A 24,874-nucleotide genomic window follows, 5' to 3' on the forward strand; every position below is an offset into this window, starting at 1 on the left:
TATTCCTCACAGTCAGTGGGTCACCAGGGAACTTCTGCTGATCTGGACCTCATCTGGCTGCTCTTGGCTGTGCCTGCTCCCGAGTCTGTGGGCAGCTGACTCAGCCATCCTCCATGTGTCAGTCCTGACCCTCCAGCTGGTTAACCAGGGCATGTTCTCAAAGAGGTCAAAGGGAAGCAAAAGCAGAAACATGCAGTTGCTTTTTCAAACTTCTATTTTGTGTTTAGTTTATTAACCAACTCTTTTTCCTCCTCTTACTGGCCTCCTTTTTCTTTTTTTCTTAAATTGTGGTAAAATATTCATAACATGAAATTTATAATTTTAACCACTTTTAAGTGTATAGTTCAGTGGCATTAAGTACATTCAGGCTGTCAGGCAACCATCACCACCTTCCATCTCCAGAACTTGTTTCATTTTCCAAAACTGAGACTCTATACTCAGTGAAGAAGTCTCCATTCCTCCCAACACACTCAGGCCTTGGCAACCACCATTCTACTTTCGATCTCTATGAGTTGGACTCCTCTAAATGCCTCATATGAGTGACACCATAGAATATTTGTCCTTTTGTGAATGTCTTGTTTCACTTAGCATAATGTCTTCAAGGTTCATCCACATTGCAGCATGTGTCAGAGGTCCCTCCCTGGTTAAGGGTGAACAATATTCCACTGTGTGCACCACCTTCTGTTTATCCATTTATCCATCAATGGATACCTGGACTGCTTCCATCTTTTGGTTACTGTACGTAATACTTCCATAAATATGAAAATAGGTATAAAATACCTCTTCAAGTCTCAGCTTTTCTCTTGGGTACATATTCAAAACTGGAAGAGCTGGGGTCTTCCCTGGTGGCTCAGGGGTAAAGAATCTGCCTGCCAATACAGGAGATGCGAGTTCCATTCCTGATCTGGGAGGACCCCATTTGCTGCGGAGCAGCTAAGCCCCTCCGATACAAGTACTGACCCTGTGCCCCATAGACTAGGTGCTACAACAACTGAAGCCCATGCTTTGCAACAAGAGACGTCACTGAAGTGAGAAACCTGCACCCCAAAACTAGAGCAGCCACCGCTGACTGCAACCGGAGAAAAGTCCATGCAGCAACACAGACCCAGCACAGTCAAAAATAAACAAGATTATATTTAAAGAGCAGACTAACTGGAGTTTAGGGCAATTCCATTTTTTTATTTTGAAGGAACTGCCATACTTTTTTCCACATCAGATTTACATGTTTACATTCCCACCAGCAGTGCAGATGGGTTCCAATTTCTCTAAATCTTTACCGATACTTGTTATTTTAGGTTAATTTATTTTTTAATTAAAGCCATATTACTGGGTGTGAAGCGGTATCTCACTGTGGTTTTGATATACATTTTCTAAACATCAAGGAGTGTTTGAACACCTTTTCATCTGCTCATTGGCTATTAGTATAACTTCTTTGAAGAACTACAGAGTAAAACTCCTCACCCATTTTTGAATCAGATTGTTTGGGTTATGTTCTATATTCTACATACTAATCCCGGATCCAAAAGGATAAGGCTTTCTTTTGAAAATAAAAACTTTCCTTTAAAAGTGAAAAAGGAGATATACAAACTTCTACAATTTCTTACCACAATCACAGAAACTTACCACAATCACAGAAAACTAGCCAATCTGATCACATGGACTACAGTCTTGTCTAACTCAATGAAATGAAACCATTCAATGTGGGGCCACCCAAGATGAATGGGTCATGGTGGAGAGTTATGACAAAATGTGGTCCACTAGAGAAGGAAATGGCAAACCACTTTAGCATTCTTGCCTTGAGAACCCATGAACAAAAGGCAAAAAGGTAGGACACTGAAAGGTGAACTCCCTAGGTCGGTAGGTGCCCATTATGCTACTGGAGATCAGTGGAGAAATAACTCCAGAAAGAACACAGGGATGGAACCAAAGCAAAAACAACACTCAGCTGTGGGCGAGACTGGTGGGAGAAGAAAGTTCTGATGCTGTAAAGAGCAATACTACATAGGAACCCGGAATGTTAGGTCCATGAATCAAGGCAAATTGGAAGTGGTCAAACAGGAGATGGCAAGAGTGAACTTCGACATTTTAGGAATCAGCGACCTAAAATGGACCGGAATGGGTGAATTTAACTCAGATGACCATTATATCTACTACTCTGAGCACAAATCATTTAGAAGAAATGGAGTAGCCATCATAGTCAACAAGAGAGTCCAAAATGCACTGCTACTGCTACTGCTACGTCACTTCAGTCGTGTCCAACTCTGTGCAACCCCATCCCTGGGATTCTCCAGGCAAGAACACTGTAGTCGGTTGCCATTTCCTTCCCCAATGCACAAAAGTGAAAAGTGAAAGTGAAGTCGCTCAGTCATGTCTGACTCTTCGAGATCCCATGGACTGCAGCCTACCAGACTCCTCCAACCATGGGATTTTCCAGGCAAGAGTACTGGAGCGGGGTGCCATTGCCAAAATGCACTACTCGGGTGCAATCTCAAAAACGACAGAATGATCTCTGTTCGTTTCCAGGGCAAACCATTCAATATCATGGTAATCCATTAACCCAACCAGTAATGCCGAAGAAGCTGAAGTTAAACAATTCTATGAAGACCTACAAAACTTTCTAGAACTAACACCAGGGGACTAGACTGCAAAAGTAGGAAGTCAAGAAACACCTGAAGTAACAGGCAACTTTGGCTTTGGAGTACAGAATGAAACAGGGCAAAGGCTAATAGAGTTTTTCCAAGAGAATGCACTGGTCATAGCAAACACCCTCTTCCAACAACACAAGAGAAGACTCTACACACAGACATCATCAGATGGTCAACACCGAAATCACATTGATTATATTCTTTGCAGCCAAAGATGGAGAAGTTCCACCAAGATGGAGATACAGTCAGCAAAAACAAGACTGGAGCTGACTGTGGCTCAGATCATGAACTCCTTATTGCCAAATTCAGATATAAATTGAACAAAGTAGGGAAAACCGCTAGACCATTCAGGTACGACCTAAATCAAATCCCTTATGATTATACAGTGGAAGATTTAAGGGACTATATCTGATAGAGTGCCTGATGAACTATGGATGGAGGTCCGTGACATTGTACAGGAGACAGGGATCAGGAACATCCCCAAGACAAAGAAATGCAAAAAAGACAAATGGCTGTCTGAGGAGGCCTTATAAATAGCTGTGAAAAGAAGAGAAGCAAAAATCAAAGAAGAAAAGGAAAGATATACCCATTTGTACGCAGAGTTCCAAAGAACAGCAAGGAGAGATAAGAAAGCCTTCTCAGCGATCAGCGCAAAGATATATAGAAAAACAATAGAATGGGAAAGACTAGAGATCTCTTCAAGAAAATTAGAGATACCAGTGGAACATTTCATGCAAAGATGGGTTCGATAAAGGACAGAAATGGTATGGACCTAACAGAAGCAGAGATATTAAGAAGAGGTGGCAAGAACACACAAAAGAACTGGACAAAAAAGATCTTCACAATCCAGATAATCACGATGGTGTGATCACTCACACTAACCTAGAGCCAGACATCCTAGAATGCAAAGTCAAGTGGACCTTAGGAAGCATCACTACGAACAAAGCTAGTGGGGTGATGCAATTCCGGTTGAGCTATTTCAAATCCTAAAAGATGATGCTGTGAAAGTGCTGCACTTAATACACCAGCAAATTTGGAAAACTCAGCAGTGGCCTCAGGACTAGAAAAGGTCAGTTTTCATTCCAATCCCTAAGAAAGGCAATGCCAAAGAATGCTCAAACTACTGCACAATTGCAGTCATCTCACACGCTGGTAGAGTAATGCTCAAAATTCTCCAAGCCAGGCTTCAACAGTATGTGAACCATGAACTTCCAGATGTTTAAACTGGTTTCTGAAAAGGTAGAAGAACCAGAGATCAAATTGCCAACATCTGCTGGATCATCAAAAAAGCAAGAGAGTTCCAGAAAAACATCTATTTCTGCTTTATTGACTATGCCAAAGCCTTTGACTGTGTGGATCACAATAAACTGTGGAAAATTCTTCAAGAGATGGGAATACCAGACCTCTTGAGAAACCTGTATGCAGGTCAGGAAGCAACAGTTAGAACTGGACATGGACCAACACACTGGTTCCAAATAGGAAAAGGAGTATGTCATGGCTGTATATTGTCACTCTGCTTATTTAACTTCTATGCAGAGTACATCATGGGAAATGCCAGGCTGGAGGAAGCACAAGCTGGAATCAAGATTGCCAGGAGAAATATCAATAACCTCAGATATGCAGATGACACTATCCTTATGGCAGAAAGTGAAGAACTAAAGAGCCTCTTGATGAAAGTGAAAGAGGAGAGTGAAAAAGTTGGCTTAAAGCTTAACATTCAGAAAAGTAAGATCATGGCATCTGGTCCCATCACTTCATGGCAAATAGATGGGGAAAGAGTGTCTGACTTTATTTTCTTGGGCTCCAAAATCACTGCAGATGGTGACTGCAGCCATGAAATTAAAGACGCTTACTCCTTGAAAGGAAAGTTATGACCAACCTAGTCAGCATATTAAAAAGCAGAGATATTACTTTGCCAAAAAAGGTCCATCTAGTCAGGGCTATTGTTTTTCCAGTAGTTATGTATGGATGTGAGAGTTAGTCTATAAAGAAAGCTGAGCGCCAAAGAATTGATGCTTTTGAACTGTGGTGTTGGAGAAGACTCTTGAGAGTCCCTTGGTCTGCAAGGAAATCCAACCAGTCCATCCTAAAGGTGATTAGTCCTGTGTGTTCATTGGAAGGACTGATGTTGAACCTGAAACTCCAATACTTTGGCTACCTGATATGAAGAGCTGACTTACTTGAAAAGACCCTGATGCTGGGAAAGATTGAGGGCAGGAGGAGAAGGGGACAACAGAGGATGAGATGGTTGAATGGCATCTCCGACTCAATGGACATGAGTTTGGGTAAACTCTGGGAGTTGGTGATGGACAGGGAGGCCTGGCATGCTGCAGTTCATGGGGTCGCAAAGAGTCAGACACAACTGAGCGATTGAACTGACCTGAACAATTTCTTAGTTCTAAGTACTACACTAGGCACCAAAAATATAGAAATTAAAAAAATTTTTCCTACTCAATGATTTCCATTAATAGGAAACACAGAAAAGAAAATGTAAAATTGTAATAAATTATGTAATGCATTAGAAAAGAATATAGAGAGAACCGCAGAAGTACAAAATTTTTGATGATGAGCAAACCAACAGCAAAGGCACAAAAGGTGAACAAGAACATGAAGCAATATAGGATCAGATGACTACAGCAAAGATATGGGGCAGAGGCAGAAGAGGTACTGATCAAAGAGGCAAAGGCTAGGATCTAAACACCATTGTCTGTCATGACAAAAATGTTGACCTTCCTGCTGACACCACTGGTGACTACTTCAACTAGACTGTGTGGAGAAGCATCTGTACCCTGTGGATACAGATGAAGTTACTCCTGGACATTCCTAATGATATCAAGCCAGAACAAGAGGGTACACCTGAGACAGGCAAAAAAAGGAACAGTCTTCCTCCGACATCAAAAAAGTGGAAATCCTTGGATTCCGCGTGGAGGACACTAGATATCGTGAGTAAATTAGAGCCTATCTGCAGAGAGTAGGCAGTGATCCTCAGAATGAGACTATAAATTGCTTAGACCCTGTACTTCTGATGTGATTGGGTACTCAGTAAAGCTTTACTTAAATACTTCACTAAAGCCTAAAATGGATTTGAAAGAGTTAAGGGAAGGGAGTATCTACAATCTTAGAAAGAAGTCTGATGTCCTGAGAACTTCAGAGTGACCTAGAAGGATAAGGGAGCAACAGAGGCTTGGGGAACAGGCAGGGGAAAGGCAGCAAAGAACTTCCAGGTTAGATCTGTAGAATATATTAACGTTCTTCAGGTATTGGTAGAAATTTCTGAGAGTTTTAGGAAAAAGACTGGACTTTCTGACCACCTGAACAGATGGCAGCAGGGGTACAGTGTTCCTTTTACATTAAAGGAATATTTTTTGCTTCTAAATTTTTCATGCTCCTAAATTTAATTGGAGGAATCAGTTTCAACTCATGATGTATTTCATCTTAATTTTTCTTTCCTAGGTCTTTCTGAAGGGGCTAGAAACAAAGACAAATCCAGCAGCAACCTTGGAATAGGAAATGGCAACCCACTCCAGTACTCTTGCCTGCAAAATCCCATGGACAGAGGAGCCTGACAGGCTACAGCTACAGAGTCAGACATGACTGAGTGATGAGCATGCTCCTGTAGCAACAAGCACAATGGACCAAGCTGTGTGTTTCACATACATTTTTATGTAAAAGGGCTCCTGCCAGGGTTCCTTAAAGAAATAAATGATACTAAATACTAGAACTGGGCCAGAAAATGTGAAGGTTAAGACTAAAGCACCTTGTTATACCAGGGAGCGTGTAAGTTTGCAGACTAAGATTGTATCAAAACAATGCAGGAACAACTTGAAGAAACTCCCAGTGATCAAAGCAGAAACAAGTGATCATCAATGAAAATACTAACTGCAGTGAGTTGAAACATCAAAACCACTTCAGTTTTGTGTACAAATTCATAAAGATATATATATTTTAATTAGGTTTCATTGGAGGGTGTTGGGAACCAATTCATTGTTTTAAAAACTGGTATATAAAAAGAAACGTTTATCCTGCCTTTCCAATGTTATGTATCATCAAAAAACTTAGTAACAGATGAAGGGATGTCATCTCTTTAGAAAATGGTTCCAAATAATACATGAAATAAAAGTGATAGAATTTAAATACCATGATTATGCAATGCCTACTGAACTAATGAGTTCTGGCATTAAATATGACAAAAGAAAAGTAAATTACAGGGGCTTTCCTGCTGGTTCAGGGATGAAGAAGCTGCCTGCTAATGCAGGAGACATAGGTTCGATCCCTGGTCCAGGAAGATCCCACACGCTGTGGGGCAGCTAAGTCCAAGCACCAACACTGTCCTCCCTGTGCTCCAGAGCCTGGGAGCCACAGCGACTGAGGCGTGTGCTTCACCACGGAGGCCCTTGTGCCCCAGAGCCCGTGCCGCGCAAGGGACGCCACTGCAGTGAGGAGCCCACGACCCACAACGAAGAGCAGCCCCTATGCTCCGCAGCTAGAGAAGAGCCCACGCAGCAACGAAGACTCAGCACAGCCGAGATACATGAACAAACAAAATTACAAAACAGCAAAGTACATAGTACACGTCCTTTGACACAGGAGTGCAAAAGTTTCCTATGAAGCAGTTTTGCTAAAAAAAGCTAATCTGAATTCTATAAACCTCTGGAAGCAACTACCAATTTACAAGGAATATAGGAGACAAAGGAACCTGTAGATTATGCCACACAGATGCGATAAGCAAAATCCAGACTATGAGAAAATCTACAAGACAATATACTTCTTCAACTAAAAAATCAGCGGGGAAAAAAGATGAAAGAGAACTCCGCAGAATAAAAAGACTTAATTGTAATGTGTGGTTCTTGTTTGGATTCTGACTGGAATAAACAAACTAAATACAATTTTGAAAGCGTACTGGGTATTTGATGATATTAAGAAAGTAATGTTAATATTTTTAAGTTTGCTAATGGTATTATGGTTGTATGCTGAAAAGTTTTTAAAAGTATATATTGAAATATTTATGAATGGAATGATATGATGTTTGAAATTTGCTTCAAAGTAATATGGGAAAGAGGAGAGAAAATGAGAGTAAAGATAAAATAAGAGGAACTACAAGGTGATAATTACTGAAGTACAGTGATTGATACATGAGAATGTGCCTGTTTTGTCTAATTATTATTCTGTTTGGTCTCCTTCTGTATATGTTTGGAATTCTCCATAATAAAAAGTTAAAAAGAAAAAAAGAGGCATATAACCTCATTTTTTAACCACAAAATTATTCAGGATATTCCATTTATTGATAATTTATGACAGAAAAGGAAAATTCTTAATGATACTTGAAGATATGAGAAATGTTTATATAATAACCACTGTGTATAATATAAGGTAATTATTACTTATTGATATGTGGTAAATTAGGGGTAGTTTTTGTTTTTTTATTTATATGTTTCACATTTTAAAATGTAGTACAGTTAAAATTAATTTTTTAGAACTTGGAGGAAATGTCATGTATATTTCATTATTTAATTCATTTAATACATTTATTGAATGGCACGCTCTATACTTGGCAAGAGGGAAATAATGGTGAACAATGACACAAGAAGAACCAAAACGATGAGGTAGAAGAACATGTGAAATGCAGGTCATTTTGGATGCTTTGACAGGGAGGAAGGGGTCAGTAACAGTCTCTATAAGGTAGTGTTCCTGAAGGACGGAGAGGGTCAGCCATTCACAGAGCAGAGAGACGAATGTCCGAGGCAGAGGAAGCAAAGTGTGGAGGTGAGAGAGAATCATTCCATACTCAGTGACAAGCCAAGAAAGGTTTAAGCACTGAATGTGTGGAATTCAAAATATTTAATTGCCATCAAGCTTAACATGCATATTAAATTTCTGTTTTAAATTTGAGAATAATGAAAATACATTTAAAAGATAAATATATTAAAGTTATAATATTAAAAAGTTTTTTTAAGTGTTGTGAAAATAATCAGATTTCTTTTTATATGCAAAATAATATACAATATTTTATACCAGTATTTCAGATGAACTAAGAAATTACCTTGGACAAATCTCTGAAGTTACTTGGCAAAGTAAGATCCAGTTCTTCCGATTCATAATTAGTAATGACCCATGGAAACACAGGATACTGATTTAAGTCATTGTAAGTCCGTCCTGGAAGAGGGGAAAAAGGCATTCTTAATTTAGAATAACGAGATGATAAACATTCCAGAATATATCTTATTAAAAATAACAAGAACAACAATTTCCGAGTGCAAAACATTGTTCCCGGTGCTATCATTTATTCATTATTTCACTTAATTGTTACAATAACTCTGAAATTAGGATCACCCCATTTTACAGATAGAAAATTGAGGCACAAAGGTTTATGTAACTTGCCCCAAATCATGGAACTTGTAATGGTTGAACTATATTAAGTCTAGATACGCTGTACCCAAGCTGATGTTCTTATAAATTCCACAAGTATTTTTTTTTAATTGAAACCAAATAAAATAATCTTCATTAAGGATTTAAAAAACAATTTCCTATCACATAAGAGTTTTTCAAAACCTGAATCCTTTCTCTGCCATTAATTAACTAACCTATCAACCAATGAACTAATCAACCAAGTTCAAAGGACTTAACCCCTGCGGGCATTCACTAGTCACCTGTAAATGATGAGGTTATTCTAAATAACTCTGAAATTCCTGTGAAAGCTTTCCAATTCTATGCCCCTTTGAATATACTTCACAGCATCATCGAGGCTGCTTATTCAATTCCCAAATGATGCCACACACTCATCCATGCTTCTTCTAAATCAAAGACATTTAATGACACATTCAGATCTATTAACAATATGAATAAGGCAAAGGATGAGGTAGCCCATCCATGTAGACGCAGCAGCTTTCTAAATGTCACCACTGAGGGAGGCAGGCTAGTAGGTGACATCACTGTTTCCAGAGTAAAATGCTGCCTCCACCGTTTTACTAGTCTATAGCAGATATTTAGCTAGATTTCATGTGGACAAACCTCTATGGCTAACATACAAGGGAGACAAGTATATTAATATTGCTTGAATTCCTTTCTTACAGTGTATTCTATCCCCTTCTTTCTTTTCCAGTTCTCAAATATATATGAATGTCTTATCAATATACAGCTGAACATTACACTAGCTCTCCACACAGATTCTCAGTATCTAAGCTTTCCTCATGATTTGATGTTTTTAACATTTTATTTCATTCTATTCATCATGAGCTTGACGCCTATTAGAGTAACAGAGTTCTTCCTTGACTGACGTGGAAACAGTCTTACAAAATATGAATAATAAGGTAATTTTAATTCAGATGTAATTATCACACTTCATATTTCTGTCAGTTTTAATTTCTCACAGAAAAAATAAACAAACTTAATAGCAAAAAGCAGCCTATTTTGATATCCCTTTTCTCCTGCATTTTTCTCTCCTTCTGATTGAGATCTTATCAACAGTAAACAATAAAATCCTTTGTTATCCTGTATGCTTAAATAATCAAGTTTATTGTACCTACAATAAAAGAGTACATACCTGCTCACTGTCAACAGACTCTTGTTAAGTAAGTTAAACTCAGTACATAACTACCGAATGCCCATGCTCAGTCGCTCAGTCGTGTCCAACTCTTTGCGACCCCGTGGACTGTAGCCCACCAGGCTCCTCTGTCCACGGGGATTCTCCAGGCAAGGATATTGGAGTGAGTTGCCATGCCCTCCTCCAGGGGATCTTTCCAGCCCAGGGATCGAACCCAGGTCTCCCCCACTACAGGCAGATTCTTTACTATCTGAGACACCAGGGAAGCCCAAGAATACTGGAGTGGGTAGCCTATCTCTTCTACAGGGGAACTTCCCAACCCAGGAATTGAACCGGGGTCTCCTGAATTGCAGGCAGATTCTTTACCATCTGAGTCACCAGGAAAGTCCAATTTACACCTAAGGTTCTCATTTAATCTCCAACCATTCAGTCCTTATATTCAAACTTTTTTCTTTATTTTGAAAATGAACTCCTATAAAGTAACTTGTAAGTTCTGAGACGCTAAAGCCTCAGGCATGACTTGCATTCACTGTGAATTCCCCCTCACCTCCCAATCACATTTGATACAGAGGCCAACACTTTTCCCTCTCCCTTTCCCATCATGTCTCAAGCCATCTGCTTCAACTTAGTTCTTCTACTAAGTCTACAATTTCTGGGATCACTGATCCTCTTCCCTTCTTCAACAACTTTCCTCTTGCTTTTTGTCCTGCTCCAGAGCAGTCCCCAGACCTTATCTCACTGCGTTCTGCATCATCTGTCTTGGTAATCTCATCTCTATCTCATGGTGATTAGTCTCTATGCATCTGTCTATGCAGATGAAACCCAACGTCCTTTCTCTAAGTTCCAAATGTCCTCTATACTTCAGCATCTCTTTTTGATATATTGTATGCCTTGCTAGGACAGTAAAATCATCATCTTTCTCTAGATCAAATTTTTTCCTTCTTTTTCCTTTAATAGCACCAAGGTTTCCCCCAAGATTTAGAACAGAAGCCTGGAAGTCTTTTCTGACACTTTCTTCTCATTTACTCCAGCATTCAGTCTGCTGGATGGCAGATGGTGTGTACCTTGTAAATTCTTGTGTTATCTAATCCTTTGTTTGTTTTTTTTACCAGAATTGATGTATATTTAAGGTTTTGAATCATACAAAATGTGAATGACTTTATCTTTTGAAAGTTGTCTAGATTGACTTATTTCAGTTTTTACCAAGAAGAAGATATAACAATTATAAATATATATGCACCCAACACAGGAAAAACTGGAATTAATCCTTTGTTTTAATTCCTGCTGTCACCTCTCTAATGCAGGCCTTCGTTACTTTTTATGTGTAACTGCCTCCTAACTTTTGCTCTCTACCTAGACTCTCTGCACCCCTCTTTACCCTTCATATTGATTCCAACTTTTCATACAGCTCTGATATTGCTCATTTGTTCAGAAACTCTGAAAAACTTCCCCGTGAATTGACTGCTAATCCCTCAAACTGAGAGAAAATCTTTCATAATGAATGTCTCCACACAATCTTTTTAGTTTTCATCAAACCTTTATGAATACATGTACACACACAACATACTAATAATCATTCTTTAGCTATGTATCATTTTTTCTCAACTTTGTATGTTGCTTATGCTTTCAGCTTTACATAGAATGACTCCATTCATATGAATACTCAAATAATCTAATTAATAACTCATTATTTGAAATAAATCAACATATGGGCTTAAATTACCTGCTATTGTGTTGAGAAACATCAAGTACTCAAAGTTTGAAATCTCCCTGTGTTGCCATCGCTGGGTCATATTAGAAGCTTTAAATAGTTGACGTGGACTAGCTAATGAGATACGCCTGCAAGAAAAAGAATTTGATGTGGAATCAATTTAAACTTAAGATTAGTTATATCAATAATAAATCATGACTTCTGGGTTCATTCAAATTGATGTGTTTATACTAATGAATGCTAGAGGTGTTTCAATCTACAATTAATGCTTAAACAAATGATTTGGATGAGCCAGAGGTCTATCATCCATGTTCTATTCATTAAGGTAAGCTGTCATTACAAAACCATTATAATATCTAGCTCTATAAATTGATTAATAACAGTATGATTAATAATTTACTATTTACTGGTATAAGAGCTATTATAGTTACTAAGGAATACATATAAAATTATAGTCACATCTTTATCAGTTTTTATAGTCATCTCTTAAAAATAATATATTTGTACATTATTAATTTAAACATCATGTTTTTCATACCTATTGTAACAGAGGAAAGAGGATCCACTCTTCAGGTGTCTATTCATGGGGGATAAAGGTAAGGGAAACTATTTTTTTATATACCTTAACAATATACAAAGTTTTCTATTTTCTTAATGTAATATAAATAAAAAAGGACATAACTGACCAATACTAAGTAGCAGTGGGAAATAAGTGGCAGAATTAAATACTACATTTGGAGCCCAGAATCTCAGAGAAGTATGCTGTCATAGTTCTTCTTACCACTAACGACAAGATACCTATTTTTTTTAAGCTTAATTTACAATGGTGTAATTTACATACCATAAAATTTATGCATGTAAGTGTACCATTCAATGTTTTAAAGTAAATTTCTAGAGTTGTGCAATTATCACCACAATGTATTTTGGAACATTTTAATTACCACAAAAACTTGCCTTGTGCCTATCTGGAACTAATGCTTAATTCTACCCCTAGCTCTAGGCAACTATAAATCTGCTTTGTATGAACTAACCTTCTCTGAACATTTCAGACAAATGGAATCAGACATCATGTAATCTTTTGCATTAGGCTTCTTTCACTAACCATGTTTTTCAGATTCATCACTGTGGCAGCATATATAAGCAGTTCATTTCTTTTGATTGCTAAGTAGTATTCCATTGTATGAATATAGAATACACCACATTTTAAAACTTCATTCACCAACTGATGGACATTTAAATTATTTCATTTTTTAGTTATTATGAACAATGCTACTAGGAACATTCACGTACATGTCTTTGATAAACATATGGTTGTATTTCTTTGGGGTAGATTACTAGGAGTGAAAACTGCTGGGCTGTACGCTGACTTTAACTTTCTGAGAAACCGCCAAATGGTTTTCCATTATACATTTCAACAAACAATGCATGATGTTTGAATTTTTCCACATCTCTGCCAAAACTTACTATTGTATATAATTTTGATTATAGCCATACTAGTGAGTGTAAACTGATACCTTATAATTTTAATGTACACTGTTGAATTTCTTTTCATGTGCTACTTAGCCATTTATTTTCTTTGAGGAAATTACTATTCAGATCTTTTCTTCATTAACTGGGTGGCTTCTTTCATCCTATATTGTGTTGTAAAAGGTCTCTATACATTCTGCATATAGTTCCTTTACGAGATACATGATGTACAAAAATTTTCTCAGTCTGTGGCATATCTTTTCATATACTTAACTGATGTATTTACAGCACAAACATTTTAAATTTTGATTAAATCCATTTTCTAATTCTTATGAACAGTGTGTGGTAAATGTAGATGTTCATTTTCTTGCATGTGATTTTCCAATCATTATAGTAATATTTATTTAAAGATTACCCTTTCTTCATTGAATTGTGTTGGAAACTTTGTTAAAAAGCAACTGACCATAAATGCAAGGGTTTATTTTCTTTATTCTTAATGTAGTTTCATTAACTTATATGCCTATCATTGGACAAATAGCACACATTTTGATTATTGTGGTTTTATGGTAAGTTTTGAAATCAGATAGTTTTTCTAATTTTGTTCTTTTTCAAAATTGTTCTGGCAAATCTAGATCCATTGTATTTCAGCTGAATTTCTCCCAAAAAGTGTACTAAGTTTTGATAGGGATTGTACTAAATTTATAGATCTGGGGAGAATTGAGATCTTTGTACTGAACCTTCTGATTCATGAATATGGAATGTTTCCATTTATTGATGTTGTCTTTAATTTCTAACAGCCATTTGTTTTACACTTTTCATTGTAACAACTGTACATGTCTTGGTCATCAAGGAAAAAGACATTTCTAATCTGGATGCCTTTGATTTTTCCCTCCATCCCTTCCTTTCTTAGCATACAGGCTGAAATCCCCAATGTAATGTTAATAGAAGTGGTGAGAATGGAAGACATTCTAGCTTTCCTGACCTTAGGGGCAAAGCATTCAGCCTGTACACATTAAGCACGGTGTGTATGGGAAAGTATGGGAAAAGTATGGGACTTCTTGGTGGCTGCTACTTACCTGTTTATCCTGTATTCTACTAACTACATCCATGATACTGATTTTCAGATTTAAACCAATTTGAGTTCTTGGGGCAAAACCCATATGGCTACTTCATAATCCTTTTTGTATATTGGTTTTGTATATATTTGTATATTGTATATATATACAATCCTTTTGTATATTGATTTGGTTTGGCAATATTTTGTAAAGCATTTTTGTATATGTTCATTAGGGTTATTAGTCTATAGTTTTTTCTTGTGACGTCTTTGCCTGGCATTGATATTAGGGAAAAGATGGCCTCACAGAATCAGTTGGTAAGTGCTTCTTCCTGTTATCTTCTGAATGAGTTTGTGAAGGGATAGTATTTTTCTAATTTATCTATTTAATAAGATTCATCAGTTAGCCCATCTGGGCCTTGACTCGTTGGTAAGATTTTTGAATTCTAATCCAATGGATCTGTCACAGGTCTATTCAGAGTTTTAATTCCTTCTTGAGTAACTTTTGACAATTCTGACTGTCCAGGAACTTGTCCATCTCATCTCAATTGTCTTAATTGGTAAGCTGATATTTCCTGCTAATGTTTTTAATTTCTACATGGTCAGTAGTGCAGTCCCTTCTTTCATTTCTGACTCTGGTAATTCATGTTACCTCTTTTGTTCATAGTGAGGCAAAGTATGTCAATGTTACTGAGCTTTTCAAAGAATCAGCTTTGAAAAGTTCTAACCTGTTACATGTCCACAAATTCTCTGCTATTTTCTCTTAAAGAGAAGGAACTCCATACTCCTGCCAAGCAGCCTGGGCTGTATTTAATAACTCTCCTGAAACAAATAAGATGTAGCAGAAATGATGGGTTGTGACTATCAAGCCCAGGTCATAAGAAGACACTGGGGCTTCTACCTCCTTCTATCTAGGATCAATTGATCAAAGTCATGAACTCACTCAAAAGTAGCCTATGGAGAGGCAGGCTTGGCACAGACCAGAGTCCTACTGCTACGGGGCATGGGAGTGTATCAGCTTAGAAAGTCCTCTAGCACAGGATGACTACAGCTCCTACTGATATTTTGGCTATTATCTGTTGATTCTATATCAGTTGCATTTATAAGAAGATAGTAACTAAAAACCCTGAATAAACACTAATCAAAAATAGCCCAAAGCAACACAAAATTAGGTATGTTAAAAGTAAACTGCAAGTTTCTACGGCTAATGCATTTCAATTAATATAAAAATACCGGGGTTAAGTCTCTTCCTAGTTCTTAAATTAGCTAACTGAATTGTATTGATGAAAATTAACAACTACTAAGAAATAAACCAGGTAATGAGCCTACTTTTTAAATACAGACAACTGGCTAGCACATAGGAAAGAGAGATATAACCTGATACTCTTCCAATTCCCTGTACTGTGAGAGATTCTTTGGCAATTTAACATTCCTTTCAAATAGTTATTAAGTTATTTTGAACAATATAAATGCTAGTTATTAACTCCACATGTATATACAAAATTAATATTCGAACTCTGATTTACCGGAGGTGAAAGAAACAAGTTTTAATTAAATATATTGTATGCAAAATCCTTAACGTATGGATTTGATATTGACATCAACAGAAAAAATTAAAACAAATATAATAAAGCAAAGTTTAATCATTTTCATCAAAATGATAAAAAGTTTAATGATTTATTATACATATTAAGTGATGGTACATTTGAAAATGGGTACGAAATAAGCACTTCTGTAACTTAGGTATTTTAAACATGCAGAGCCTGTTTTTCACTGATCTTTGCTGAGTAAAACATAAAATAACATCTACCAAGTTTAAGTGTACAGTTTAATAACTTTTGAATGTACCTGTTTCTGTAACCAATCAACATAGAAATACTCCAAAAAGTTAAGCCCTTTGTCCTAGTTCCTGGCTCCTGGTAACCAATGACCTGCTTTCTGTCACTATGTGGTTTTGTTTTTACAATAATTTCATATAGATAGAATCATACAATTTCACATTTTTCTCATGTAAGTAGAATCATAGCCCATAATGGCCATGATGTACGTAGCACACGGTGCTCAGCGTCGTTTCCTCAGCACAATGCTTTTGAGATTCACCCGTGGTGCTGCACAAATCAGTGGTCAATTTCTTTTTATTTCTTTTTAAATTTGCTTTATATCTTTTAATTGGAAATATAAAGATTTTGGAAGTAGATAAATTGAAACCTTAAATTCTATAATGTTGAGATAATGGCTGATACTTTTTCTTTAACTGAAATGTAGCTACCTTACAATATTGGGTTAGTTTCAGGCATACAGCAATGTGATTCAGTTATACATATGTAAATATTCTCCATATTATTTTCCACTATATGTTAGTATAAGATATTGAACACAGCTATCTGTGATGCACAATAAATCTGTTGTTTATTTTACATATAGTAGTGTGAATCTGTCACTCTGACGCTCCAAATTTATCCCCCTTCACCTTTCTGCTTTGGTAACCAAAAGTTGGCTTTTTATGTTTTTGAGTCTGTGTTGCTGTTTTGTAAATAACTTTTGTATACCATTTCATTGCATGGATGTACTACAATCTACTGATCCATTTACAGGTGATGGACTAGAAATGTTTCAACTTGGGACTACATGAATAACACTGCTATTAACATTTGCTTACAAGGGAATGTGTGTAGACTGTGTAAAAGTCATCCTTTTTAGGTGTACAACGCAATGAGTTTTGCAAAACACACACAGTCGGGTAACATCACAACAATCAAGAGAAATATTTCCATGTTATCAGAGTTCCCTCACACTCTTTTGTAACTAATAGCCCCTTTTCAATTTCAGTATCTTGAAACCATTGATCTGATCTTTGTCCAAGGAGTTTTATTTTTCCAAAATACCATATAAGTGGAATCGCACTGTACACACACTGTATACAGTACACATCACACTATACAAACAGCCTGCTTCTTTCACCTAGCACCATACTTTTTATTGTAAACTTCTTTATTTTGTATTGGGAGGTAGCTGACTAACAATTTTACGACAGTTTCAGGTGGACAACAAAGGGATCCAGCCACACATATAAGGGTATCCATTCTCCCCTGAACTCCCCTTCCCTCCAGGCTGCCCCATGACATCGCCACATTCCATGAGTTGTACAGAGGGCTCTGCTGGCTACCCACTTTAAACATACCAGTGTGTACACGTCCAACCAAACACTGTATCTATTCCAGTCCCCCGTCCTGCCCCCTGGAACCGTAAGTTCATTCTCTAAGTCTGTGAATCTTTCTGTTTTATCATCTCTTTTTAGATTCCACATATAGGGGATGTCGGGCCTTCCTGATGCTCAGTTGGAAAAGAATCTGTCTGAAATGCAGGAGACCCTGGTTCGATTCCTGGTTGAGGAAGATCCACTGGAGAAGGGATAGGCTACCCATTCCAGTATTCTCGGGCTTCCCTGGTGGATCAGCTGGTAAAGAATCTGCCCGCCATGTGAGAGACCTGGGTTTGATCCCTGGGTTTGGAAGAACCGCTGGAGAAGGGAAAGGCTACCCACTCCAGTATTCTGGCCTAGGGAATTCCATGGACTATAGAGTCCAAGGGGGTGAAAAGACTTGGACAAGTCTGAGCAACTTTCACTTTCACTTTACAGGAGATGTTACAGAATAAATTTCTCCTTCCTGTCTGACTTACTCAGTATGACACTCTCTAGGTCCATGCATGGTGCTGAAAATGGCATTATTTCACTCTTTTCAATGGCTGAATAATACTCCATTGTACACAGGTACCACATCTTCTTTACCCGCTCCTCTGCCAATGGATATTCATGTTGCTTCCATGAACACTGCTGCAATGAACACTGGGGTGCATGTATACTTTCATATCGTGTTTCTCTCTAGAGATATGCCCAGGAGTAGGAATGCAGGGCCATATGATAGCTCTATATTTAGGTTTTTAAGGAACCTCCATACTGTTCTCTATAGAAGCTGTGCCACTTTACATTCCCACCAACAGTATAGGAGTGTTCCCTTCTCTCCACCTCCTCTCTGACATGTACTGTTTGGGGACTTTTTGAAGATGGCCATTCTGACCAGTGTGACGAGAGACCTCATTATATCTTTGATTTCCATTTTTCTAATAATTAGCCATGATGAACATCTTTTCATGTACCTCTTGGCCACCTGTATGTCTTCTCTGGAGAAATGTCTATTTAGCTCTTCTATCAATTTTTTGATTAGGGGGTTTCTTCTGATACCATCATACTTTTAAAATTCATTCACATTATTCTGTGTATTGGAGATGTTCCTCTTTATTGCCGAACATTATATCCTGTTGTATGGATGAACATACTATAATTTGTTCATTCACTAGCAGATGACGATGTTGGATAGTCCCAATTTTTTCTTCATAGCTGTATCAACATTTGTGAATAGGGCACTGCAAGAATACACATATTTTAATTTCTCTACAGTAAATGCCTTTGAGTGACACTACAGGAGGCAGTTCCCACATGGGATCTTCTGAAGAAGGTCCACATTACCCACATTACTTCCATCATAGTTTGGTCCATTATATCTACTACTGTGGGCAGGAATCCCTTAGAAGAAATAGAGTAGCCATCATGGTCAACAAAAGAGTCTGAAATGCAGTACTTGGGTGCAATCTCAAAAACGACAGAATGATCTCTCTGTTCGTTTCCAAGGCAAACCATTCAATATCACGGTAATCCAACCCTATGCCCCAACCAGTTACGCTGAAGAAGCTGATGTTGAAGGGTTCTATGAATACCTACAGGACCTTTTAGAACACCCAAAAAGATGTCCTTTTCATTATAGGGGACTGCAATGCAAAAGTAGGAAGTCAAGAAACACCTGGAGTAACAGGCAAAATTGGCCTTGGAGTACAGAATGAAGCAGGGCAAAGGCTAACAGGAGCTCTGACAAGAGAAAAACTGGTCATAGCAAACACCCTCTTCCAACAACACAAGAGAAGACTCTACACATAGACATCACCAGATGGTCAACACAAAACTCAGATTGATTATATTCATTGCAGCCGAAGATGGAGAAACTCTATGCAGTCACCAAAAACAAGACCAGGAGCTGACTGTGGCTCAGATCGTGAACTGTATTGCCAAATTCAGACTTAAACAGAAGAAAGTAGAGAAAACCACTAGACCATTCAGGTATGACCTAAATCAAATCCCTTATGACTACACAGTAGAAGTGAGAAATAGATTTAAGGGACTAGATTTGATAGACAAAGAGCCTGATGAACTATGGATGGAGGTCCGTGACATTGTACAGGAGACCATCCCCAAGGAAAAGAAATGCAAAAAGGCAACATGGTTGCCTGAGGAGGCCTAACTGATAGCTGTTAAAAGAAGAGAAGCGAAAAGCAAAGGAGAAAAGGAAAGATATTCCGATTTGAATGCAGAGTTCCAAAGAACAGTCAGGAGAGATAAGAAAGCCTTCCTCAGCGATCAATGCAAAGAAATAGAGGAAAACAACAGAATGGGAAAGACTAGAGATCTCTTCAAGAAAATTAGAGATACCAAGGGAACATTTCAGGCAAAGATGGGTTTGATAAAGGACAGAAATGGTATGGACCTAACAGAAGCAGAAGATATTAAGAAGAGGTGGCAAGAATACACAGAAGAACTGTACAAAAAAGATCTTCATGACCCAGATAATCACCATGGTGTGATCACTGACCTAGAGCCAGACATACTGGAATGTGAAGTCAAGTGGGCCTTAGAAAGCATCACTACGAGCAAAGCTAGTGGATGTGATGGAATTCCAGTTGAGCTATTTCAAACTCTGAAAGATGATGCTGGGAAAGTGCTGCACTCAGTATGCCAGCAAATTTAGAAAGCTCAGCAGTGGCCACAGGACTGGAAAAGGTCAGTTTTCATTCCAATCCCAAAGAAAGGCAATGCCAAAGAATGCTCAAACTACTGCATGACTGCACTCATCTCACACACTAGTAAAGTAATGCTCAAAATTCTCCAAGCAAGGCTTCAACCATACATGAACCAAGAACTTCCAGATGTTCAAGCTGGTTTTAGAAAAGGCCGAGCAACCAGAGATCAAATTGCCAACATCTGCTGGATCATTGAAAAAGCAAGGGAGTTCCAGAAAAACATCTATTTCTGCTTTATTGACTACGCAAAAGGCTTTGACTGTGTGGATCACAATAAACTGTGGAAAATTCTGAAAGAGATGGGAATACCAGACCACCTGACCGGCCTCTTGAGAAACCTGTATGCAGGTCAGGAAGCAACAGTTAGAACTGGACATGGAACAACAGACCTGTTCCAAATAGGAAAAGGAGTATGTCAAGGCTGTATATTGTCACCCTGCTTATTTAACTTATATGCAGAGTACATCATGCGAAACTCTGGTGTGGAGGAAGCACAAGTTGGAATCAAGATTGCCGGGTGAAATATCAATAACTTCAGATATGCAGATGACACCACCCTTATGGCAGAGAGTGAAGAGGAACTAAAAAGTCTCTTGATGAAAGTGAAAGAGGAGAGTGAAAAAGTTGGCTTAAAGCTTAACATTCAAAAAACTAAGATCACGGCATCTGGTCCCATCACTTCATGGGAAATAGATGGGGGGGAAGTGGAAACAGGGTCAGGCTTCATTTTTTGGGCTCCAAAATCACTGCAGATGGTGACTGCACCCTTGAAATTAAAAGACACTTACTCCTAGGAAGGAAAGTGATGACCAACCTAGACAGCATATTATAAAGCAGAGACATTACTTTGCCAACAAAGGTCCGTCTGGTCAAGCCTATGGTTTTTCCAGTGGTCATATATGGATGTGAGAGTTGGACTGTGAACAATGCTGAGTGCCGAAAAATTGATGCTTTTGAATTGTGGTGTTGGAGAAGATTCTTGAGAGTCCCTTGGACTGCAAGGAGATCCAACCAGTCCATCCTAAAGGAGATCAGTCCTGGGTGTTCATTGGAAGGACTGATGCTGAAGCTGAAACTCCAATACTTTGACCACCTATGCAAAGAGCTGACTTACTTTAAAAGACCCTGATGCTGGGAGGGATTGGGGGCAGGAGGAGAAAAGGACCACAGAGCATGAGATGGCTGGATGGCACCACCGACTCGATGAACATGAGTTTGAGCAAACTCCAGGAGTTGGTGATGGACAGGGAGGCCTGGCGTGCTGCGATTCATGGGGTTGCAAAGAGTCAGACATGACTGAGTGACTAAACTGACTGACTGAAATAGCAGGAAGGGAACACCACTTCACCCCTCAACAGAAAATAGGGTTAAAGATTTATTGAGAATGGCCCCACCCATTAGAACAAGTCCCGGTTTCCCGTCAGTCAGTCTCTTCCACCAGGAAGCTTCCATAAGCCTCTTATCTTTCTCCAGAAGAGCAAAGACAGACTGGAAACCATAACCAAAGAAAACTAACCAATCTAATCACGTGTACCACAGCCTTGCCTAACTCAATGAAACTATGAGCTATGCACTGTAGGGCCACCCAAGACTGACGGGTCATGATGGAGAGTTATGACAAAATGTGGTCCACTGGAGAAGGGAATGGCAAACCACTTCAGTATTCTTAGCTTGACAACATCATGAACAGTATGAAAAGGCAAAAAGATAACGCTGAAAGATGAACTCCCCAGGTTGGTAGGTGCCCCATATGCTACTGGAGATCAGTGGAGAAATAACTGCAGAAAGAATGAAGAGACAGAGCAAAAGCAACAACACCACCCAGTTGTGGATGTGACTAGTGATGCAGGCAAGGTCCGATGCTGTAGAGAGCAATATTGCATAGGAAACTGGAATGTTGGGTCCAAAAATCAAGGCAAATTGAAAGCGGTCAAACAGGAGACAGCAAGAGTGAATGTCGACATTCTAGGAATCAGCGAACTAAAATGGACCGGAATGGGTGAATTTGACTCAGATGACCATTATATCTACTACTGTGGGCAGGATTCCTTTAGAAGAAATGGAGTAGCCATCATAGTCAACGGAGTCTGAAATGCAGTACTTGGATGCAATCTCAAAAACGACAGAATGATCTCTGTTTGTTTCGAAGGCAAACCATTCAATATCACAGTAATCCAAGCCTATGTCCCAACCAGTTAGGCTGAAGAAGCTGAAGTTGAACAGTTCTATGAAGACCGACAAGACCTTTTAGAACTAATACCCCAAAAAGATGTCCTTTTCATTATAGGAGACTGCAATGCAAAAGTAGGAAGTCAAGAAACACCTGGAGTAACAGGCAAACTTGGCCTTGGAGTACAGAATGAAGCAGGACTAAGGCTAATAGCATTTTGCCAAGAGAACGCACTGGTCATAGCAAACAACCTCTTCCAACAACACAGCAGAAGACTCTACACATGGACATCACGAAACAGTCAACAACAAAATCAGATTAATTATATTCTTTACAGTCAAAGATGGAGAAGCTCTACACAGTCAGCAAAAACAAGACTTGGAGCTAACTGTGTTTCAGATAATGAACTCCTGATTGCCGATATTAGACTTAAACAGAAGAAAGCGAGGAAAACCACTAGACCATTCAGGTATTACCTAAATCAAATCCCTTATGATTATAAACTGAAAGATTTAAGGGACTATATCTGATAGACAGAGTGCCTGATGAACTATGGATGGAGGTTCATGACATTGTACATTGTACAGGAGACAGGGATCAAGATCATCCCCAATACAAAGAAATGCAAAAAAGAAAAATGGATATCTGAGGAGGCCTTACAAATAGCTGTGAAAAGAACAGACTGAAAAAGCAAGGGGAAAAGGAAAGATACACCTATTTGAATGCGGAGTTCCAAAGCATAGCAAAGTGAGATAAGAAAGCCTTCCTCGGTGATCACTGCAAAGAAATAGAGAAAACAACAGAAAGGGAAAGACTAGAGATCTCTTCAAATAAGTGAAAGATACCAAGGGAAGATTTCATGCAAAGATGGGCTCAGTAAAGGACAGAAATGGTATGGACCTAACAGAAGCAGAAGATATTAAGAAGATATTAAGAAGAGGTGGCAAAAATACACAGAACAACTATACAAAAGAGATCTTCATGACCCAGATGGTGATATGCACATGCCCATCGAGTCAGTGATGCCATCCAGCCATCTCATCCTCTGTCGTCCCCTTCTCCTCCTGCCCCCAATTCCTCCTAGCATCAGGGTCTTTTCCAATGAGTCAGCTCTTCGCATGAGGTGGCCAAAATATTGGAGTTTCAGCTCCAACATCAGTCCTTCCAATGAACACCCAGGACTGATCTCCTTTAGGATGGACTGGTTGGATCTCCTTGCAGTCCAAGGGACTCTCAAGAATCTTCTCCAACACCACAATTCAAAAGCATCAATTTTTCGGCGCTAAGCTTTCTTCACAGTTCAACTCTCGCATCCATATATGACCACTGGAAAAACCATAGCCTTGACCAGACGAACCTTTGTTGGCAAAGTAATGTCTCTGCTTTATAATATGCTGTCTAGGTTGGTCATCACTTTCCTTCCTAGGAGTAAGCGTCTTTTAATTTCATGGCTGCAGTCACCATCTGCAGTGATTTTGGAGTCAAAAAAAATAAAGTCTGACACTGTTTCCAGTCTCCCCATCTATCTGCCATGAAGTGATGGGACCAGATGCCATGATCTTAGTTTTATGAATTTTGAGCTTTAAGACAACTTTTTCACTTTCCTCTTTCACTTTCATCAAGAGGCTTTTTAGTTCCTCTTCACTCTCTGCCATAAGGGTGGTGTCATCTGCATATCTGAGGTTACTGATATTTCTCCCAGCAATCTTGATTCCAGCTTGTGCTTCTTCCAGCCCAGCGATTCTCATGATGTACTCTGCCTATAAGTTAAATAAGCAGGGTGACAATATATAGCCTTGATGTACTCCTTTTCCTATTTGGAACCAATCTGTTGGTCCATGTCATACTTGAGTTAATTTGAGCTAACATATGTTACATTTTTAGTTAATATGTTACATTTTGAGATAATGGGTGACATGGGGTTTTTTTTGGGGGGGGTTGTCTTTTTGTTTCTCTTTTTTTTGTTGAAAAAACTATCTTCTCTCATCAATATATCTTGATACCTTTGTTGAAAATCAAATTGCCCATTTATGGATGGGCCTAATTCTGGACACTATTATATTTCATTGCTCTATAAGTCTATTTTATAAAAATACCAAACTCTACTAGTGAATGTAATTTTATATTAAATTTTGAAATCAGGTAAAGCCCTCCAACTTTTTCTATTTCAAAATTGTGTTAGCAATTCTAGATATTTGCATTTCCACTTAAATTTTAGAATCAGCTTGTCAATTTCTCCAAAACAGTCTTCTAGAATTTTGGATAGGCTTTCTTTGAACCTACAGATCTGTTTGGAGAAAACTAACATCTCACGTACATTGAGTCTTCCAATTCATGAACATGGTATAGTACAACTTTCCACTTTTAGGTTTCTTTC

At 38.4% G+C, this 24,874-nt stretch overlaps 1 protein-coding gene across 3 annotated transcripts in view; it reads right to left on the reverse strand.

The window, feature by feature from the left end:
- LRBA (LPS responsive beige-like anchor protein) overlaps positions 1 to 24,874 on the reverse strand; it is a 719,345-nt gene that overhangs the window by 192,840 nt on the left and 501,631 nt on the right. For all 3 annotated transcript variants that reach the window (XM_065905003.1, XM_065905001.1, XM_065905002.1), the window contains exons 43-44: positions 11,909 to 12,024; positions 8,686 to 8,798 (exon numbers count right to left, since the gene is read on the reverse strand). In XM_065905003.1, the coding sequence (XP_065761075.1) occupies positions 8,686 to 8,798; positions 11,909 to 12,024 (229 nt within the window). The remainder of the gene's footprint in view (positions 1 to 8,685; positions 8,799 to 11,908; positions 12,025 to 24,874) is intronic.

This window comes from Muntiacus reevesi, chromosome 13 (genome assembly GCF_963930625.1).
Source record: "Muntiacus reevesi chromosome 13, mMunRee1.1, whole genome shotgun sequence".
NCBI classification, from domain to species: Eukaryota; Metazoa; Chordata; class Mammalia; order Artiodactyla; family Cervidae; genus Muntiacus; species Muntiacus reevesi.